This window comes from Nyctibius grandis, chromosome 3, assembly GCF_013368605.1.
Source record: "Nyctibius grandis isolate bNycGra1 chromosome 3, bNycGra1.pri, whole genome shotgun sequence".
NCBI classification, from domain to species: Eukaryota; Metazoa; Chordata; class Aves; order Nyctibiiformes; family Nyctibiidae; genus Nyctibius; species Nyctibius grandis.
The window spans coordinates 30,268,470-30,290,415 of record NC_090660.1 but is presented as its reverse complement, the minus strand read 5'-3'; the positions used below and the strand labels follow the sequence as shown (position 1 = coordinate 30,290,415).

At 39.0% G+C, this 21,946-nt stretch overlaps 1 protein-coding gene across 1 annotated transcript in view; it reads left to right on the top strand.

Annotated features, from left to right (window-relative positions):
- ANKRD33B (ankyrin repeat domain 33B) overlaps nt 1-21,946 on the top strand; it is a 44,824-nt gene that overhangs the window by 11,320 nt on the left and 11,558 nt on the right. Inside the window, exon 2 of the mRNA XM_068396985.1 lies at nt 19,707-19,836. Within this exon, the coding sequence (XP_068253086.1) occupies nt 19,707-19,836 (130 nt within the window). The remainder of the gene's footprint in view (nt 1-19,706; nt 19,837-21,946) is intronic.

The window sequence follows — 21,946 nt, the reverse complement described above, 5'->3', positions numbered from 1 at the left end:
GTGACATGGAAGGAAAACAATTTCAGGGTCCCTGGGAATGGAGCAAAAGTGTCTTCCTCATACCCCCGGGACAGAAAATCAGCGCAATGCCCCAAGCAGGGACCGTCCCACAGCCTGCAAGTGGTGGCTGTGTGGAAAGGCTCGGACAGCTCTGGGGTTCCCCATTAACCCTCCTGCCAGCACCAGCCAGCAGGACAGAGTCCGTGCCGTGCTCCATCCTGCCATCGTTTATGTAAGGTGGGACTGAATCTTCCTTGACAACTATTTATCATGTATGGAAAGGACGCTGTTGTTGGTTGTGCTTTGTTTTGTTTTACTGCTCTGCTGCTGTACAGTCCGTGGGCATTTCCCAGCTCAGAAAATTCTTTCTCTCATGAGGATGCAACAGGGATGCCCATGCATGAAGGTACCCATGAGCAGAGCTGCCTGTGGAATAGGAACCTGAACTGAGTACTAGGTACATGATAATCTTGTTAGTACCTTACTTGAATTAAAATAGCATGTATAGAGTTTATTGAAGTCAGATGTCTCGATGCATTTACAATGCTTATCTCCATACAAGTTCCCATGAAGTATATTGGATTCGTTGCATATATGTGGAAAACTCCCTGCAAATGCAAGATAATTAACTGTGACAGGCAAGAGCTGCCTCAGCTAATTACACCTGTTGCAATATAGTTGCCTGAACACATTGAAAAAGTTGCTTTTGAATTTTAAAAATATAATCAGATGTCATAGTCCTTTCCCACCATACATTACCTCCCAATCATCCTATTAGTGATATGACATGAATCAAATATTGAAATATTTAATGCTCAAATGAGACATTTTAAAAGCAGTAAGCAATATCAGCATCCTGGAACAAAAAGAAAGTAAAAAGGAAAGAGACATGGTGAATAAATGTCAGCCTTTCTCTTAGAATCTATCACCCAAATTATTTTCCTCTAAGGCACAAGATTGTGAGATGTCTTTCACTTACTATTGTCATTTTTTCTTTCTGTGGGCATTTTTAACTTGACCTAGTTTATGCTTATACAGTCAGTGCAGTTGATTTATGAGCAGGGGCTCCATTCACAGACAGGTGTGGGTAGAGCTGTGGTATTTTGGTGTGCAGCTATGTGATTGTTCTCGTGCATTTCACAGATCACAAACATAGAGTGAACAGATCGTCCTTTAAGGACCTGAGTTCAAAGAAGAAAAAAAAAATAATTAACTGGAGGTTTCTAGTAAGGTGATGCTGTTCCCAGGTACTTTTTGTATCTCAGGTCTAGCACTCTCTTTTCTGCTGTCATTAAAGCTATGAAATCCTCTAGCTATGAGGTGTCATCAAAAAATGCTGTGATCATTCTTTGGAGTTTTACTATTTGGCGCTAGATGAGTAGAAACTCCTACCCTCTTGTGCCAGGTCCACGTATCAGTCACTCTATTAGACATAGACAGTGGCTGTGTGGCAAAACAGATTAACATCGCCAACTAAATGGCATAAATATGTGTGATCTGTGTGATAAATATCACAGAGAGGAAGGACTTTAAAAACACGGGGTCTCCTTTGGTATTGATGTGAAGGAAAAGCAACTCCTCCGCGGGCAGTGGCAGTGCCGGAGCGAGAGCGTGGTACCCAGGGCGCAGGCACTGAACCCACTGGTGCACGCACACAGTGCCGCTTCCAGCTCAGGTCCCAGGTACTGTGTCTGCTGGAGCAGAGGGTAACGCGCTACTGCCTGCTCGTGAGGCCACATCCATGGATATTAAATAGTTACGTGAAAAGTTCACTCTGCATAGCTCTTACGCATGTTTTACTGAAGTAGTACATCTCCCCAGCAGAGTGAAATGAGGGCTGCTGGCTTCATGCTGGACTGCTCACAGGGAAAACCAGCCACTGCATTTAAAGATTTCAGCATCTAGCTCTCTTATACTGACATTATATTTGGACAAGTTGAGTGGGCAGAAAAGTACAGTTCACAATTCCATAATTAATATCCTTTGTTAACTAGCCTGCTGTCATTCATCTGCCAATCTGCAGAGTATGAAAATTTAGTTTAAATATGTCCATAGTGAAATACATTCTTGTGAGAATTAAAAAAAAATCACTACTAGTGTTTCTGTAATGTAAAATACTAATTGTAATTGCATTTGGAGAGTTCAATGTGTATATTGGCCCTTTTTTTCTGTGTACTCCTAGGTACCTAGTTCAGACTTTGAATACCTGTCTAAAAGTACCATATTTTCTCTTTCCTCGTGTAATTTCTATTTCTAGTACAGTGATTGCATCAGTTCGGATTTAACACTAAATTGTTAGTGTGTCTTATAGGAAATACGAGTTATAGCAAAGCCGATGCAGTTTCGCAGCTTATCAGTCACAGCGGAAAGGACAAGTGAGGATTGTTCATGTGATATAAAAACTAACAAAAACTTTCAAATATTGTCATCATTAATTTCACAAACTTGCTTCTCTTCCTTCCCACAGTCATGTCCTGTTGCTCCCTTTCAGATTTTAAGGTCTTCAGGGAGACTGGAAAAGACTCTACCTCATTATTGGTGCTACTGCAATCAATAATAGCATTCCAAAATATATGATCTTGAAGTCTACCTGTATTGGCTGAACTTTTAAGATCATTGGTACAAAGCAATATCAATTGGTATAATCATGTTATTAACAACAATTCTACTGTGCAAATATCCAATATGAGACTTTAAAACGTAAAGGGGAAGAAGGTGATTTTTGGCTGTAGGATTTTGATACTCATGTCATTTAGTATCAGTCAATTGCAACAAGCCTTTGTTTTGCATATTTGCTATTGTTTGTCTCTTTCCAGAGGTGGATTGAAGGAGCTGGACTCTAAGGTAACAGGAGACATGCTGCCCATAATTTTGAGGTAGAAATACAAAACCAGATCTTCTGCTTTTAAAAATATTGCAGTATTACCAAGGAGCATTCTCTCATTTTGTGTCAGCGAAATAGAAATACAACTCCAAATTCTTAGAAAAACATTTGAGAATTATGTTTTAGGGCAAAATATGTTACTGCTTCCAGGTGCCTGAAAACTGAGGGAGAAAGACATAAGTTTTACCATTCTTCCACTGCTACTCTGTGATCTTTTTAGCTAATAGAGAGATAGAGCTCTTAGAAAATCTGGGATAAGAAGATGCAAAATTTGGTCTGTAATTGTAAACCACCTAATACACTTCCATGCCTCATGGAAAAGAAAAGGAAAAAAACCCTAGTGTCTTCTGAAATCATGAGAAAGATGCTTTGCCTGATGAACTGTTAAGTGGAAGGTGACCATACTTGTTCATTTTTTTTGGTTTCCATTTCATTTCACTGCTGTAAAATTTTGCCTTTCTGATCAGTGCAAGTGAAGGAAGATCCTCACAAACCTTCCTGTTGTTTTTACTACAGTGCAGCTGTTTTACACAGAACTAAGTCGCCCTAATTCCTACTGAATTAAAAATAAAAGCCCGTGGAAACTGTCAGTTTCACAGACTATCTCCAGATCAAGACATTTCAAAAGAGTGATGAAAATTTTAGTAGAAGTGATAGGGAAAACAGAAATTACTTATATATATTGATTATATATTCACTGAAAAGATTTTAAATGTTTTTGAGCTTACTGGAGTTTTTGTCCTTAAGCAAATATTTAGGTCAGAGACATCTGATGCAGAAAGGCACATACTCATGAGGTTCCTCATGCCACAAACAATTTAATATGAATGAATGAAGATATACGGAAAGTAAGATGCTATTAAACCAGTAATTTTCAAATCTGCGTGTAAAAGCTATTTTCCTTGTACATGAGCTTAAAAAAAGAGAACGAAATTATAATTTGTCAGTCTTCCAAAAGAGGCAAGACCTTGATATTTCCTCCCTGTGCTTTCTAATATCCAGCTGAGTAAGACGAGTTAGCACACACTTTTTTAAGGAAGGGGAGGGGGAAACCTGACTCAAAAATAGAAAGGATCATAATCTGAAAAGGAGCTCTCTTTGAGATCATTAAGGTACACAACTCCTTCAGTTTACTGCTTCTGTATGAGTCATTGCTGTTGTGTAGCTGATGCAATTTCGTCTGACCTATATGTCCTTCCTGAGGTGTGGAAGGGGTTTTTGGTTCTCGCTTGGTAGTTTTGGACATAGTCTGGTGGACTTCTGTAGCAAGTGGAAAGTTCTCTGTGAAATAAAGGGCTCAGAGGCTTTGAAGGCTACATCTTTAGCACATCACTTCTTACCTTTTCAGAACTGAAAGTATTAGTTGTACACTTCTTTTCTTTGTCAAAAGAACAAGGTGGGAAAGTCAGTCCTGGCAAATGAAACATTCAGCGCTGGATGATAAAATGCACATTAGAGGAATTAAAAAATGCAGAACAGAAAATACAGACCTCCGTGCATTTGCTTCTAGAGATTATGGCTGAAGAAACAGCACATGTGTAGATTTGGTGGTAATGAAGGACTGCAGTTGCTGCTTCTGAGTCCTGTGTCCATCCACAGGGTGACAGAAGAACAAGCTCTGGCAATAGGTTGTGCTGCTGGTGGGCCCAGCTCAGCTCCATGGGGATTTCTGCGTGGAGCTGGGAGGTTTAACACTGCCGAGATTTACTGTTCTCGGACCATGCACAGATGGATTTAAGGGTGCTCCTAAAGGTCTGCTGTTGAAGGAGGACAGCTAGTGCTTCACATACTCAGTTATGATGAAACAAAAAGAAGTCAAGTGCCAAAAAGATGTAGACAAAATATTTAACATTTAGCATCTTAATTGTGGTTGGGTATATTTAATCATCAACCAAATCAAGAAATGCCAGTCTTCTGGTTTTGCCTCAGCCTCCTGTAAAACTGCTTGATTTGTCCACGACTGTGGCCTCTGAGTGACTGCTAAATGAACAAGGACTAACTTTAGGAAAATGACGGTTATTCCTTTATGGGGTGAAAATGTAATGTTTTTTGTTCGGTGTAATGTATGTAATTCAGCTGCACAACTGAAAATTTACATTAAGAATGTCATACATTGCTAATAACAAAATGCCAAATTTGTAAAAGCATATTTAATTACACCAACACATACTACCTTCCTTTTAAATGCAGAAATACCTCTTCACCCCAGCTTTTTATTCCCATTATTCCTTTTTACTGCTAAGCACCCTATGCTTATCCAATGGTTGGAGAGTTTCCTTCTCTGTCATGCTCTTCATCATTATGAAATAGAGAAGTCGCACAAATATCAATGGGATCATCTCTGCAATATTTCTTCAAAGTAAATGTGTTTCTTTGTTCCCATCTCTTAGAAAATTCCATTGCTTTGGAGTTGGGCACCACAAAAGTGAAGAAAATTGTTTTTACAGGTCACATCTGTACTATTTTAATGGACAAGTCTCACTAAGCAACCAAGTTCATTTCTGCCAAAGGTTCTCATTTACCGTACAGGAATCTCTTCAGTTGTGTATACCTTTGTTTATACCTTTAGTAGAAATACAATTCCCACTTTCTGAGCTTGCCAGCCTGTTTGCTTAGACAGAGCTCTGTAATAGCAACAGATCAGCCACGACAGCTTGTGAGGCCTAATGCTGTACTGAGCTGATGGGAAGTATCCACCTATAGCAGAAAAACAAAATCCTGGAAAGCAACACAGACCGTTGATAGATGTGCAGGCCCATTCACTAATTCCTAATCTTTTCAAGTCATGAATAATATGGCTGCAGCTAAATGCTTAGTTGCGTGAAAATGCTAATCCAATAATTGCTATAATGTTTGGTCGTCATTGAATGCAATAGGATATAGTCTTCTTGTGAACAGTAAAAGCTGTCACAAATCGAGGTGGAATGAGTCAGGTAGCCAATATTTTTCTATATCCTTTTGCTTTATATAAAGGTATTTATTTACAAATCTTCAGCTGGAGAGATTGGAAAGCTTTTGTGGTGAGTCTTAGTTTCTAACTGTATATTGAAAATTCCTATAAGCCAGCTATCTTTTTTTTTCCTTCAGGGGCCTGGAGCATCATTCAAAGGTCCCTCAGTGTGTTCAGATACTGCTCTCATTAGTGAGCCTCTATCAACAAAAATGCTACCCTGCAGTTAAGGAATGTCTTGATGTACCCAAAGACTCTTGTAATTCAGCTGCTGTGGAGCACGGAGATGTGTCAAGCTCACCGCAAACAGCTCTGAAAAACCTCCATCAGACGTGTCTGATACTGCTTTTTTTGTAGCATGTTTCTTTTCAGCAAAAGGTGTTCTTTTGTTAGGAAATCTATGTTTTAAATGCCTGCCATTTCTTTCATAGGTATAGGTCCTTAAATTAAAAGGATTATATGAATTCCTGGAGTCCTGACTCATGAGAAGCTGTTTTGCAGTTTACCCAAATATTCTCCAATTTCATGAAGTAGAAGAAGAACAGTTTCTGGATTGTCTGACTGAAACTGTTCTATAAAGTGGATATATTGTATTAATGAGTTAGCAGTTGTTTACAGAGGCAGGTCATCTCTAGTAATTCCAGATATTTGAATATAAATGTGAAAGTGCTCCTCCCTCTTTTTTTCAGATATTTAATTCTATCTTCTTTACTTCAAATTCAACAGTATATTCATGTCCATTCCCTCCATATGTTTCTTTATTATTGAGATGAATAGGGTGTATTCATTAGAAGATGAGATTCTTAGATCCAAACACAGAGGCAGAAGATGCCTTCCTGCATTTATTGCATGGAGCTAGACACTCAGCTGAGATAAACAAGGTGGTCACAGGCTCCATAGAAGAGGAAAGACTGCACCAATGGCAGGTAAAGCCTCACTCAGCTTTTGCCAGCAGGTAATGACATACATACAGTATGAGTATGTGCTGCATTTGCTTATTAAACTCAAGTTGCAGTATTGTAGTTGACTTGAGACAGATAAGATGGTGATGCTACTGTCTCTCACTTGGATATTCCAAATATTATTTTCACTTTTGCTGAACTGTCTGCTCATACACTGATACCTGTTACAGCTGCAGTGGATGATGAATCCTTATTTAGCCAGTTGAGATAATAAAAGAGAGAAATTTAAAACAGGAATGCACACTTTAAAAAAACAAGATGCTTTAGAGCCACATTCTTCAGGATTTTTAAAAAGTTGAATCTACAAAACACAGTGAGCTACTAGAGGAAAAAAGGTCCCTTTGAACAGATTCATTCCATGTCACAGTGTGTGTTTTCTCAAAGAAAAATCCAGGCTGAGCCTCTTGCAGATTAACATCATTATGGATGAGATCATTCCCTAAATATAGTGCTAAATTAATATGAGGCTACTCACTAGGACTTGCAAGCCAGTAGTAGCAGTGTTCTTGATTTAGCCAAGTGCTAGTCTCTGATCTTAGAAAAATATAATTGTACCTTTTATTAAAACAGATGCACTTTTCACAGGGTGATGCTAAACCTTCAGGAAGGAACCATTCCATAATGGAAAGTCTGAGGCACACTGGATTTCCTCTCCAGTGGCTGTATGCAGCCTATCAGTTACTTTATTACTAAAACAGACAGAACAGTAGTTTGATTTTTTTTATAGCAGGAGTCAGTTTATCCTCGCTAACCAGCCATGAACACTATGGAGTCATTGGTACTCGTAGGTGTAAGTCACAAGAGGGCAACCCTCTTTGCCCTTGACCAAAGCATATTTACATAAAAACCAGAAAAATCTTACTGAGACATAATCCAAATATTCTGCTGTAATTTAAAATGTGATCATAGTAATCAGTGTTTCTAACAGTTATAAAACATGAGAAACCTGGGCATAACATTTATACTCTTAGTATTAGCAATGCTAGTTCTCTATGTATTACTTGAAAATTGCATACCCTGTTTGAAGGTAATGTTTTCACCCAGAACTGAAAATCTCCAGTATTCAGAGAGTGTAAATTTACCAATACAGCGGCGCTTAAACGATTTCAGTTATTAGTGCCTCATCTCTCTTTCTTTGTGGAGGAGACCCACTTTTCAGTGCAATTTGTGGAGCACTAGAAATAAGCAGCACACAGGTGCGAAAGAGTGAGAGAGTTCTTATGAAGTCAGGAACCACAGCAGTTTCTTCCAAGTTTCGCAAGACTGAATCCAAGGAGTAATACTTATAAAAATCCAGTTTTTGGCCTCCAGCATGGTGATCTGTGATATTCCACAATAGCTGCATTACATGGAGCTGTGGGATTACAGGATTGCAGCCCTTTAGGATCATGAGAGTTGACACTAATCCATACATACCAAAATCCACTTTAGGTCTCTGAGTGAAAAATAGACACTACCCACCAATTCACCACAGATGCATCTATTGCTCATGAAGTTTGTTAGCTTTCTAAGGAGAAGCAGGAGACCTTTCTCATATTTGTGAGCAAAGAAATCTTTTGCCATGTTGGAGCTGGGGAAAAAACAGGAAGGGGCATAACTGAGATGAAAGCCAGTCTAGATAAAACCAGATGCATATCCTAGATAAAGGAAGCTCTCTTCATTGTGGAAAGCATAATGATAGGGGCTTTCAAGAACCTGGATGCTTTGACATCTGAAGAACCATTGCCACTTGCACTAGCTGATGATAATCTGAAGAGACAAGCTAATGAAATCCCATCAGTGGGATCTTTGCTTGATAGAAGTAAAATAGTAACACATTAGCCTGGAGAATGTCTACCAATAATATTTCAGCATATATTTCTTCCAGAATACCAGTGTTTAGCTTCCATTTTCATGAACAACAACTACTGGTTGTTGTTACCATGTTATCCTCTTGGTTCAAAAGAGGATGCTGACTGTTGCTATGTGATAACACAACTAGAGTGAAGTAAATCAGGTGACTCCTATAGGCTAAATACTAATACATATCTGTCATCTGAGAATCACTTGCCCTTCTGCTGCACAACGGGAGCTGGTCTTTTCCCCTCTCTCTGTTTTCACTGGGGGAGAAACTTTACCGCAGTTTCCTGCTCCATTCAGGTCAGTTCCAGGACCAATAAGGCTTGTTATTAGAATATCCAAGATCAATAAGGAGGGTTATTATTAAAAGTGTATGTAGAAAAGGAGGCAATGAGGATGAAAAGGCGGAGCACAAGGGAGGCTGGGAAGAAGAGACAATGAGGATGTTACTTATCCACTGATGTTGTTGTGAAACTTACTGTCAAATGACAGATTAAGATGGAGACTGGTCTTTTATTGCTCTTACAGCTTCTTTAGATGAAAGGGTGAGGAAATAGGCTGGTACTTTTGTAAGTGATATTGTGCAGTGTTGTGTGTAGTGTGCAGGCAGACCCCCATCTGTGGTGTCTGAAGAAGGGTATTGCAGTAACTTCTTGGTGAGCATAGGGCCTCTGCAAGGAAGAGCTTTCACCCTGATGTTTTTTTTTCTTCATCAAGTTGATTTCCTTTTGAGGAAAGGACCTTTTTTTTCAGTGGCATATTAGCCACTGATGGACAGACCTCTTCCAGGGCTCTTTCTTTACAAGGTTTGTGTCTGGTGCGATTCCACAACTGAGAGGCTCAGAGAAACACAAGCAAAACAAATTTACATAAGTTGTAGGAAAGGAACTGAAACTTCTTGGGAAGGTCTTTCCTAATACAACTACAGGAGCTCATTGCCACAAGAGGGTGCTTGCAAGCTCATCACTGGGCATGTCTCTTGAGAGAACTCCACAGTGAAAAAGCGCTGGGGCCTTTAAAATGTTGTTTATAGACGAGACAGATTAGATACAATGATAGATTATAATGGAGTAGATGGTTGTACATTTATCTTTTAGCCAGTGTCAAATTGAAATTTATTGCTTACACAGCTTTTGTGAGTCGTTACTTTTGGAGAGGTCTCCTGAAAAAACCTACACATTCAAACACTCTGTTTAGCCTCTTGCAACAGATCTAAGCTACGGTCAGCCTGTGTCTGACAGCACATAACAGAAAGGAAAATGTATCTATTAAACAAATAGAGAGGAGCTGAATTGTATGCCTTAAAGCCAAAGGGAGTACTTTTTGACAGTTATGTCAGTGCACAAAATGCATTTCACATGGCTTCTGAATGCACTACAAAATACGTTTTTTAAAATGCTGCAAACTCTCCTTTTTATCTTAAATGTGTGTGAATATACGTATACATTTAGAGACCAGGAGAGAAGTTAGCAGTAGGGTCCATCAGGCCTGGGACTTGGAGTTCAGATCTAAACTGGTTTCTGAAAGTTCCTAAAGGTCTTACGTAGTAAGAGAGTGCACTGGACACAAGTCACATCAGGTTTGGGTTATGCTGTTAGATGATCCACCTTTGACTATCATTTTGTTTAGCTCTTAAGGGTTTTTGGAAAAAAAAAAACAACAAAATGCTTCAATGATATAATTGATAGGAAGACTATTATTGTAACATCGGATTTTGCAGTAATCTGGCAATCGAGAGATCCTCCAAAATGTTTTCTGTATAATTATTTCCACAAAAGGTATAGTTTGAGCCTTATTACAAACTCGCTTTCTTTCAGCGGTTCCCAAGACCACTGCAGCTTTGTGCAGCAATTAGCCGGAGCAGCAGGCACTCCCAGCCTCCTATGTTCACAGGAGGAAGCAGTCAGCACTTGCTGTTTTAAGTCTGTTGCTAACTGGAAATGCCTGTTCCAGGCAAAGCATAATAATGGGCTGCCCATTTAAGGATCTAGAAGTACATTATCCTTGTTCACAGCATGGTTTACAGCCCTTGGAAGCCATGCTGAACATTGCATAGCAAGCCAGTGAAAGACAAAGAAATGAAATTAAAATCAACTCACCGCTTGCTGGGGCAGGATCCTGACGTCGGTTGGACTCTGTCATGTTGCCTCCTCCAACCCTCTGCAGTTAATGGTTTGGGTTGCTAATGTTTAGAGCACCTTGAAGTGCAGACATTGGATTTGTGGTAGAAACGCCTTCAGGGTTTACATCAGGATCCCCCCATTAAAGTTCAGTACATCATTTAAGGTGTTTTCTGAAGTCAGACCTCTCACTTCGTTCTTACAAATATCTTTTCCCTTGCTTTTAAGCCAGAGAAGAGCGACCCACATCTAGCACAGATGTCAAAAAACAGGCATAGAAAAGAGAGATGTATAAATTTGGCTGCCATGTGTCATGTGTTATTACTGTCAACATTATCAAAACTGAGCACTAACATTTGACAGTATTAACACTGATTAGTATGTGCTATACAAACAGGAAAGCTAGGATTAGTAAGGCTGCATTATTTGTCAGGGATCATTACTACTTAGTAGTTGTACCTAACATGACAGTCTAAAATCGAAAATGTGAAATTTAACCTGATAAAAATTATGTTACTTCCCCCACTGTCTTCCCACAGTATTTTCTGTCCTTTAGAGTCAGGTACCCTACAAACAGAACATGGCACCCTTCCCCGAAAATAGAATGCTGGGCTGATTTCCCACGTTACTGAATCCAGAGATAACTTCCTTTTAACATACTGATCATGGTGATAAGCTCCACTAGGTGACCTATCAGTTCATTTTAAGTATGTGTTATTTTTATTAAACAGTATTTCCTTAACGTTTCCTTACATATGCTTTTCTAAAATTATACTTTGTGTACTTCTGCTGTGACCAGAGACCTCACATACATTGCAAAGCTTAATTTTGGAATGATGGGACTACATCAAAAGTTGATTCTGTTTTCAGTTGTGAAAAAACAATCCCAGTTTCCTCGCTTTCCATGAACATGTCTTCATTCTGTTTGTTGTTTTTGTTGCACAACAGTCTGCAGTCACTAGCAAAGGCATTTCTCCTACCTGATGAAACTTAAGACTGATAAGTACATTCCTAATATAGTCTTACCAGCTGTCACTGCAAAAAAATACATTAGTTTAACAAAATTGATCTTGAGTATGAATGTGTATACATACTAACATCCTGAGCAAATATTTTTTAAATGTATATTTTTTTTTCAATGGAATCGCATTAAATTTCCTAACTCAAGTGTCTTAATGTTAAAATATGCCTGAGTTAGTTGTAGCTGCTACTAGCTCTTGTCCACGTGTTCAGGTCTTCAGATCTTTGTTTCAAGCTGATGTTCAGAGAGGACAGAAGAAGCAAAGATTTTTCGTGTGATAACAGAAGTCTGGTTGCTACTGGTTTTAGAAGTTATCACCAAGTGTCATCTTAACTCGTAGTAAAACAGCTGGCAATGCAGCCCAGGTCTCCTGCAACTCAATTGACTCAGTGCCCCTCAGCTCGTATTTTTTTTCAGGGCTGTTTCCACTGCTAGATGTAACCCTGAGTGCACTCTGCTGCTGGCCTCCTTCTGCAGCGAAAACGGCATCCAAGAGGATGCGATACAGTGAGGAACAAAGTGGCCCTTTTCTCCTCCTTGTGCTCCAGTGGTCAGGAGAGGAGGTGCCAGCGAGCGTTGGCTGTTGGTCAGGCTACACAGTCAAAAAATGTCTTCTGCACTTCAGCAGCCCTCCAGCCCTTTGGACACAGCGTGATTTTGGGGAGGCACATGTGGGGTGAGATGTGGCAGCAGATGCTGTGGATAAAGAAGTGTGAGAGAGAAGCCGCCTTCTGCAGTTCCCGGAGCATCCCTGAGGGGACGGGGTATGGTGAAGGGCTCCTGAGCAACCGGGTGTTGTGTCACCCAGGGTTTGCCTCACGGGAAGATGAGAACTCCCCGCAGGAGTGAGGAGAAAAAAGTATTGCTGCTTCTGGTGTAACGCTCCAGTTTTCCTCCCATCAGGCTTCCCATGGGTTGAAGATGTAATCATCTGATTCTTCAGTCATCCTCTTCCACCAGCTTTGGTCAAGGGAGCCGTGTCAAAAGGCAGCTAGACGGCTGGTGTTGGGAGAAGAGGTCAGGCAGTGCGGGAGCTGGGGATGAGTTCCAGCCTCCTGTGGAACAGTATCCAACCCCCCAGTCCCCATCAGCTCAAGGGTTTTTGATTTTCCATTGAATTTTTTGGTTTTATTATGTGGCTTGATATTAAAAAAAAAAAGAGAAGGGTTAATACCTCATAAGCGTCTCTCAGTATTGCCATATGATAAAAAAATTTGTTTCCTATATATCCCACCCACTGGAATATCTCTGGCTACACGGCATGTGTTTATTTTCCTTGTGTGTCCTTTATGGCCCCTGGCAGCAGCTTCCCGAGGTTTCTGCGAGCTGCTTATGTCACTAGTGATGCTGAAACCAATTCAGACAACATATATGTTAGTAAATAAGGAAAGTCACAGTAATTTTATTACCTTTTCTTGTTGTCTGATTTATTACGCAAGTGGCACTTTTTTCCTTTGTTGTGTAATGCAAGCTTTTGCAGGCATAGTAAAATGAAGTTTCCTGGGACTATTTTTAGAGGTGATCACAGAGATCTGGATTAGAATAGATTAAGTAAGGACTTCTGCAGAGATGATACATATACTAAGCTATACCTTTACATAAAGACATGTAGCCTGACTGATACAAGAGGCGTTTACGAAATAAGTGAAGTTGAACATATCCCACAAAATGGAGGGGAAAAATGGTGGGTTATCATCTGCATGTCCACGGACTGGTCTGTGTTTTTAGCTAGCGGAGTGCAATTCACATTGGGAAATGAATCTGTGAGCGCTCATAATGCTGTGAAGCGAAGGTGGCAATTTTGTGCCTTCAGCATCCAGGCACTGGAAGGGGCAGTGCCATTTAAGCTTGCTTTTGGATATAAGACTGTGTCCAACGTACTGTGTTCCTCTGCAGAGGAGGCAGAGAGTTTTGCACGCCGCTGCTTCGTCCCTGCTTGAATACTCTTTTGCACTTGTCTGATCTCTCTCCCCAGCAAAATCAGCTTCTCCACCTTTGCCCCCCTCCAGGCACATCGGGTTTTGTCTAAGCAACAGTCGGACAAAATTCATTAAAATTCCCAGCTCTTTTTTTTTTGTTGCTTTCCCAATGTAAATTTGTATATGAGTAAGCTGTGGCAGCCCTTTCTCTAAAAGGTCAGCCTAAATTATTTTGTGCAGATAACATTAAAGCTTACGTGCTTGATGGATTTCTGTAGCACATAAACACCACTTCTCATGGGACTGATGACCTGAATAATTACCTCATCTCAGTCACCGTTGATCTAATCAGCTAAACCAATTATAATATAAGCTCAAGCCATTTATGAAAGTTTCTCAGATTGCTTCATGCGGACTGGAAGGTTTTGTGCATTATACACAAATTAGTGTATAGCAAAGAGCAATGCTCAGTGCTAAATTATGCTCTTTTTCAATACAATGTAAATTTAAAATCTCTGTTAACCCAAGTTTCACAGAGTTGCAGAGTTTTTAGTGGAGATCAGAATTTCCCTCAAATAATTTTGGGAGATTTATTTTTAAATACTTGAACTGATTTTTTTTTTTTTTTGCTTTGTACATGAATTATGTTATAGTGAGTGATAGTTATAATTCTGTTATAATAGTGTTATGTATAACACAAAATATTAAATATAGTAATTATTATTTTAGTAAATAAACAAGAAAAACTTTAAACACAACTTAATATTCCTTTATGTTTTATTTTTCTTCCATTTCTATTACTCATAACATTGTTTGTGTAATATGCTTTTAACTTAGACATAATTTTCATAGTTGTCCCTGCATATGATTATGGGTTACAATTAATCATTATCTCATTTAATTCAATTAAATGCAGTTTTAATAACTGCTGTTAAACCAACCTTGCAGAATTGCCATTAATACTTACAGATGCATGCAAAGCAAACTGGACAGTTGTTTATCACAGTGCTCATGAAAAGCAGTGGGTAATGTCAGTTTAGTCTTTTGCCAGACCCATTTTTGTCTGGGATAACAGGCAAAAAAGCTATAATAAGCTGTTTTAATTCTCAGCATCTTGGTGGAAAACAAGTTGCCTGAAGAGCTTTTTTTAAAAGCTAAAATAATTGCATGCTGGATGTGATTTGCTCTGCTGTTCAGCTTGAGTTCATTATTGATCCTCTAGTATTTCTTGTGATCTCTATTATCTGTAATGATCTAGTGTACAAATAGCCTTACATCTGTAATTTTTTCGTAACATCTGATTTCTAAAATCGTCTCCTGAGATATCCATGACCTCACTTAATCAGACACATTGTTATGTCATTAGCCAACACGGCTGAGCAAAGCAGTGTTTATTTTTATAGTGGCAGCACTAATCCAGTCTTACATGAAATCAAAGGCACATGAAGAAATATCAGTTTAAAAGGAATCAAAAGTCTCCCAAGACTATTTTATTTTATTTCAAACACGCAAATTTCAAGCTTATGCTTTTGTAGGAAATTTTAATACCGTACTTTTAGTCTGACAACAGAAGAGCACTATGAAGCTCTTACAATTCGTAAACACTGTTTGAGGAAAGCGGTGCAACATCTGATTAATTTCAGGTAGTCCCACACCTGAAATGTCCATTTATGTACTCTGGGATGAAATTAAGAAAATTAGTTATACTTTATTTAGAATATATGGAACATAAATAATTTATCCCAGACTGACTGTTTTGTCATATATTCTAATCAAAGTACTGTTAATTTTGCTCTGTCACTTCAAAACAAAGGAGGATCTTTCCAAACTGTGCTAGTTACATAAAAATAAGATATGTCATACACTATAGAAAAACTGTGGGGAAGCTCTGTGAAATGCCAAATATTCCACAGAGGAAAGACAGAGCCCTCAACACCTGGCAATATTATGGCTTCTACTTCGAAAAAACCTGTTACTGAGCTGAATTTCAACCCCCCACCTTATGCAGAAAAATCGACAGTAAATGTTAGTGTAGTTGATGTGATGGATGACTCGTGCTTTCTTGTTTGTCATGCAGAGTCTGTGAGCGCTATTTGAAAGATGAAATAGGATCTGTTGCAAACCTCAGGGAAGCCAGCAGCCCTGGTCTCCTGTAATGAAGAAATCCCTTTTCCTGTAGTCCAAAGGCATCAATGTAGTTTCATGTTTAAGGTCTCTTCTGCACAAAGGAACAAAACAGATTTTTTTTTTTTTCCCTGTTCTGTTTCATTGGTCTGGGAGAATGATGGGCAGCAACCCTGGCCATTGATCAGGAGAGAGCAAGTCTTAGCTAAGAAAACAGTCCCTGAAAAGCAGGGATACTGTGCTTGCATGTGTGACATATGTACACTTGTTCCTTCTAATAATTTATTATTATTATATATTAATGGAAATAGTTTGAGTTTTATTATGATTTAACATAAGTGGTGGTTGAGGACGTATGAAAGGGAAGAGAGGGAAAAGGATGCTGTTGAAGGAGAAAGGTTGAAGTCTTAGGGAGAGGACATGCATTTAAGAATTATCAATCTTCCTAAAGCTTTCACATGTAGTGAATATGCCTGAGAATTGATCTTGCTGACAAAATAATAGTAAGATTCAATTTAAAAAATTTTATATTTTTCTACTTACACTGACCACTTCAGAATTGCACCATGACCCTTCATATGAAGAGCAGAATGACTGATGCCTTGGTAGAACAATAATGGGATAAAATGTCATCTCTTTTCTAAGGATAACCAGATTATTCAGGTTCAGAATTTTCTAGCTAAAATTCGTTTATACTGCTTTATTTTTATCCCCCAAAAAAACATTGAGCGCTTAGCTGTATTTTCCTGCAGACTGCTGTGATACAGGCTACTGCTTCACCGTTTGCTTCGAAAGGCAGTTCGCTGAAAGCAATTTTGTATCAGTTATATTTATGAACTGAGATTGTTGAAAGAGTTTGTAATATATTATGGCTGTAGATAATAGTATTTATTGGTATGTGAAGTTAAAGAACCCAGACTAATAACTCATGTTGCTATTGATTGTGCATCCTGGCTGATCTGCTAGTACTAACTTTCAGGAAGCAGAATACAGACAGGGCCAGAAATGGATGCAAAGAGGAAAAAAAAGAAAAAAAAAAAAGCAAGCTGAAACCACAAATTATCATGGTGTCATTGAACCAGGATTTGGGAAATAACTGTCGAATCTGGGGGTTTATAGCAATTTTCATTCTAAAGCTGTAGCGTCCTGCACTTCATGTCAATATCCGATGTATTCTCAAGAGTTATGCAAAGGAAAGCAGTCCCTCAGCAAGCAGTCTGTCTCACCCACCTCCCTGTGAAACACATAACCAGTGAGGGCAACCAGAGAGCACTTGCATCAGCTTTACAGCCGTGGACGGTGCTGGGAACCATATGGCGGTGAAGTGACTTGTTTTTATGTCCTCATGCGATTGCTCGTTTGGCTTCTCAACCAGGGAGTGCTGGGCACGCTCCGTCGAATGCCAGGTTCTCACACTCTTATCTGACCCACTTCAGATTTGTACAACGGTCCTTAAAAATGATTTTCCGTGCTACTGCATCATGTAATCCCTCAGAGAGCTCCTACTCTCCATTGCCTTTCCTTATCCTTCAGCAAGCAGTCTTCGATAGCATCTTTGGAAAATAAACTTGAGAAAATGTTGATACATAAGTAAACCTTCTGGTTTGTCAACTCAGAACGGTGAATGAGGTTGATTGATTGATTTTGAGATCATTTGTGTCTCATATCTGCTGAAGTCAGAATGCCAGTGTGTGTTAGATGTGTTAGATCCTTTCTGATGGAGGTACCCACTAAAAGTAGGACAAAAGTCCCTAAATACTGTACTGTAAAAGCCTGTCGCAAAAAAGAGCTAATGTTTGCTGTTATTGTTTGGTTTACTGTTTTATAGTTTGTTTTTCTTTTAGAGAGAGCAAAAAATGAACTTCTGTTTTTTAAGCATCTGGTAAACATTTTTAGAACACAAAAATGTCCTGTGAAAATATATTGTGAAAATATCCTTCAGATACGGAGTGTAACAGTTTTTTCCATTAGAGATGATAGCTACGTTAAGTTATTCTTACAGCTTTTTGAAAATACTACTCTCTCCAAAAATGCCAATTTTTTCAGTGAATAGGGTCCCCCTTCTATTGACAAGAATTTTAGATCTCCAAACCATTGTATACTTAGTTTTCTGCTAACATTACTAACTGACATTTTACCGAATGGCTGGGTGATGTTTTAAATCTGGAGTTGTAAAGACCTATATCCTGAACATCAGGTGAAAAATGAAATTATTAAAGAACTAAAATAATGCTCAAGTCCTTACAAAGTGGACACTGACAGAATTTCTTTTACAGCTAAGAATGATTACATTGTAGTAAAACTTGTATTAATCTGAACAATCCCACCAGGAGAGGACATACATTTTAGTGAATATTATTTCAAGTCATATAAATATATATGACTTTAAGCAGAATCCTCTGTATGATTTCAATAGAATGGTTTGAAATATTACAGGTTCTTCACAAGGAGATGGAGATGATCTTTATAAAGCAGTGGTGGTTGTTGCTTCATACTGAGGACAAGAGTGAATTGAGAATAAAAGAAATCAGAGTAATAATTTTATTGAAAGATGTAATTGAGAAATACCCTACATAGCCTGTAAGCATCCCAAAGAGTTGGCATTGCCTCTGTACCTTTGCCTCTTAAGCCAAAAGGACTCTCCAGGACAGCAATGAAACAGGACACTGAAATATTAACTAACTAGTTATAAGGACAATAAATCAGAAGCTGCAGTTGCTGTCATTTGGCGAATGTCTCTGTCTCAGTAGTGTCCATGGGGAAAATAAAAAGAATGCTTAGGCAAGAGCCACTTAGAAAAATGATGGAGGAGTCGGGGTGGGCCATTCAGTTTTCATAACTGGGTTCTCCTTCTTGCCAGTCTTTTGTGGTTATGAACAGCAGCATGTCTGTGTGAGCGCGTTTCAGGCAGGCAGGGTTACCAGGGAGGTTGAGATTTGTGTCTCTGCCCATATGTCTTCAGTAGTCAGATACTGATGCTGAGCTCAGGAAAACTGAATTATGCATTGGCAGTGAAGAGGGAGCGCAGGGAGCACTGATTTATCTGCACCTGCCCTCCTCTACACCCGTCAGCCCCGTGCGGATGAACACTGGGCTGCCTGAGTAATCCTCAAGACTGGAGATAATGGTTTTAATCCCAGTGGTCAAGTGAGCAGCCAGGATTAAGTACTGTAGTTCCACTTAATTAATGAAAAGTGTATTTTGCTGTATTTTAGTGAAGCTGTCAGTTTGCCACTGTGGAGTGAAACGCTGACTAGATACCAAGCGGAGTTACAAGGTTTACGTCCTGGCTTGGCTTCCTCCTGGAAGTTTTACAGCTTCCAGCTGTCATAAAGCACATTAAACAGGAACTCTAAAAGCAATTTTATTTTATTTATGATTATAAAAGAAGGTCTAGTTCCAATGGGAAACCTGAAGCATTTAAAGATAGCAACAGGCAGTATGAACACAACTCCTGCCTCCCACTTCCCCTTCAGAGAACAAGTAGTTGTTTTTCAGAGAATTAATATTCAGATCAGGTCCAATTCATCTTACCTGCTGGGTTCATTTTATTATCTAATAAAATCTGATTTATTCTCATTTGGATATAGAGTATATAAGCCATATAAGCATAAGCCATTTATAAACAGTTGCTTTCCAAGTAGCATAATATAATACCTACTCTCTTAGGTATTTCTGAGGAATACCAAATGTTATCTGCCACAGGGCAGAGATAAAAAGTGGTGTTTTGGATCTGAACATTGTGCGTGGAGCTAATCACTAGTTATGCTGATAGTTTTTCAGTTCTTCAGTCTGAAAAATAAATAAATAAAAAAGCAGACCAGTATGCTTCCTCAGTGAACTTTTCCGAGTCTGGTAAACCTAACTCTCTTACATTTCACTTACAGAATGGTCTTATCGTTGCCTGTTACCAAGGTTATGTGGATATTGTAATAGCCTTATCACAATGCCCTCACCTTGATGTGAACTGGCAGGACAACGAAGGGAACACAGCTCTAATTACAGCTGCACAGGCAGGTAAGGCTCTTTGTTTCACCTCTTACATACTGGGTATTAGGAGGAGCGTGTGTTGTGGCTATTATTTTTAGGATTTTTTTCAAAGCCCTAAAATAAATTAGTTTGTGTAAAATAATCCTGGCCAAGCCCACTCCCAAGTAAGTCTGTCATGATTTTCTTTGAACTAATTAATCTGAAGTAATATTTGTTCAATGGATTAAGACAGAAAAGCCATACATTTCTAGTAGATGCCATTAACTATTTTAACTTCAAAATAAAGAAGATCTTGCCCCAAGTGCACAGTACTATTCTGCTTTGTTCCTTTAAGCTTATTTTCTTATGTTTGCTCTGGCAAGCAACCAGTCAACACTGTGGTTGTGTAATGTGCTGTATTAGTGCTGATAGCATCTCTTTTCTCATGCTTGTTGCACCTACCTCAGTGGGTCTGTAGTAATTGCTGACTGCAGGAAAATGTATCATGATTAAGAAATATCTTAGTTGCTAAGACATTCTTCAACCACTCCATAGTTAAAAGCAAAAAGATCCTATTCACTTAGTCTCAGCAGTATTCAGTGTTTGCCAGTGCTGCTTGGATAACAGACTGATTATATTGACATTGACCATATTAATCCTGATGCAGACTGCAGTGAGAGCAGATTTTATCCCCAGGTTTTCTTTTATCCCACCCAGCACGGTAATATTCAGTGAACAAGTGTAACAGATCACATAAATGTAAGAGATGCTCCCAAAAGAAATTACTAGTTTCAAGTGTACAGTTAAAAAGTAATCAGTTGATTATTTCTGTTAAAGCTGAAACGCTGTGCTTTAATCTTTAGGGGAAGCTGTAGTTTCCTCTTACAAGTGTTAACAAGGTGCTAAAGCATGTAAACCAGGAAAAAATGGCCAAGGAGGCCATCACTTGGTACTCTAAAAGCTGTTCTAAGGGCTGCCTGGTTCTGCATCCATGGTTTCCTTTGCATCCCTCAGGCGTGCTCCTCAAAGTCAATTGCTTTACAAGGAAATGCGTACCTGGTCTTTGTCATGTCTTCTCACTGATGAAGAATATGGGATGTTCATGGGAGTTCATGGGACACAGTATTTCCTCCCAGACCCTGGCTGGCTGAAGGAAACAAATTTCCATCAGGCAACATCAATAGACATTACAAGCCATGTCTAAAGACTGGAGCAGTTCAGTTTTGATGTTAAGTTAGTAGTATTGCCACTAGATATTTCTAGGCAGTACCAAACTTTGCTTAGTGTTGTACCAAAAAGTGAACTCTGCTAAAGAAGTTGCTGCAAAATAGGTCTTGAACACTGGAAGAAAGAATTGCGACCACAGTAGTCACGTTCGTAGCAAAGCCATGAGTATAGTAGCTTTCCAAATAAAGTGGAGAAGTCTCCAGAACTCTAACTTACTTTTATTTATCTGCCCTAATATAAATTTGTACTATAAAAGGTTTAACACTGACTCCGTCTTGACCTTTATAACTCATGATAATGAGCTCAGAATTAATCCAGAGGGCTGACATTGACTTGACACTCTCTGCCAGTACTTGCTATTGATCCTCAAAGCAATTGGAAATGACTGTAGTCAGCAGAAGCTTATACAAACTCTTAACAACTTGGATGTTTTCCCCTGCCTATGATAATCCTGAGCTACAGTGTTGACACTAGCTATTTCATTCATTATCACAAGATACTGCTGTAGTGTTAATAGAGATTACTGTGAGGTTAACATTGCAACCAGAGGAGCTATAGATGCTGCTTAATTATTGCTGAATGTTAAGTAGTAACACTAAGCTGAATGTTAAGTAATATGCTAAGCAGTGTATTATAAAGAACTGAAAGCAAAGCTTATGTGAGCTTTCCTTTAGTGGAGGATTTTTTTTTTTTTGACTTTAGGCCATGCAAATAATAATATTTTTGCAAAATAAATTATTCTGGGAGATCGCTGTTATTTATACACAAAGTATGGGTTTTCCTGTGGAAAGTCTAATAGCAAATCCACATTATTTCAGTTAATTGTAAGGTGGTATCAGAAGGTTTCACAAAGCGCTGCCATTTTTGTTATGACCCGCTGACCAGGTGGGCCACTACGTATGGCCAGACCCCAAAGAGGAGCTGGATGGCG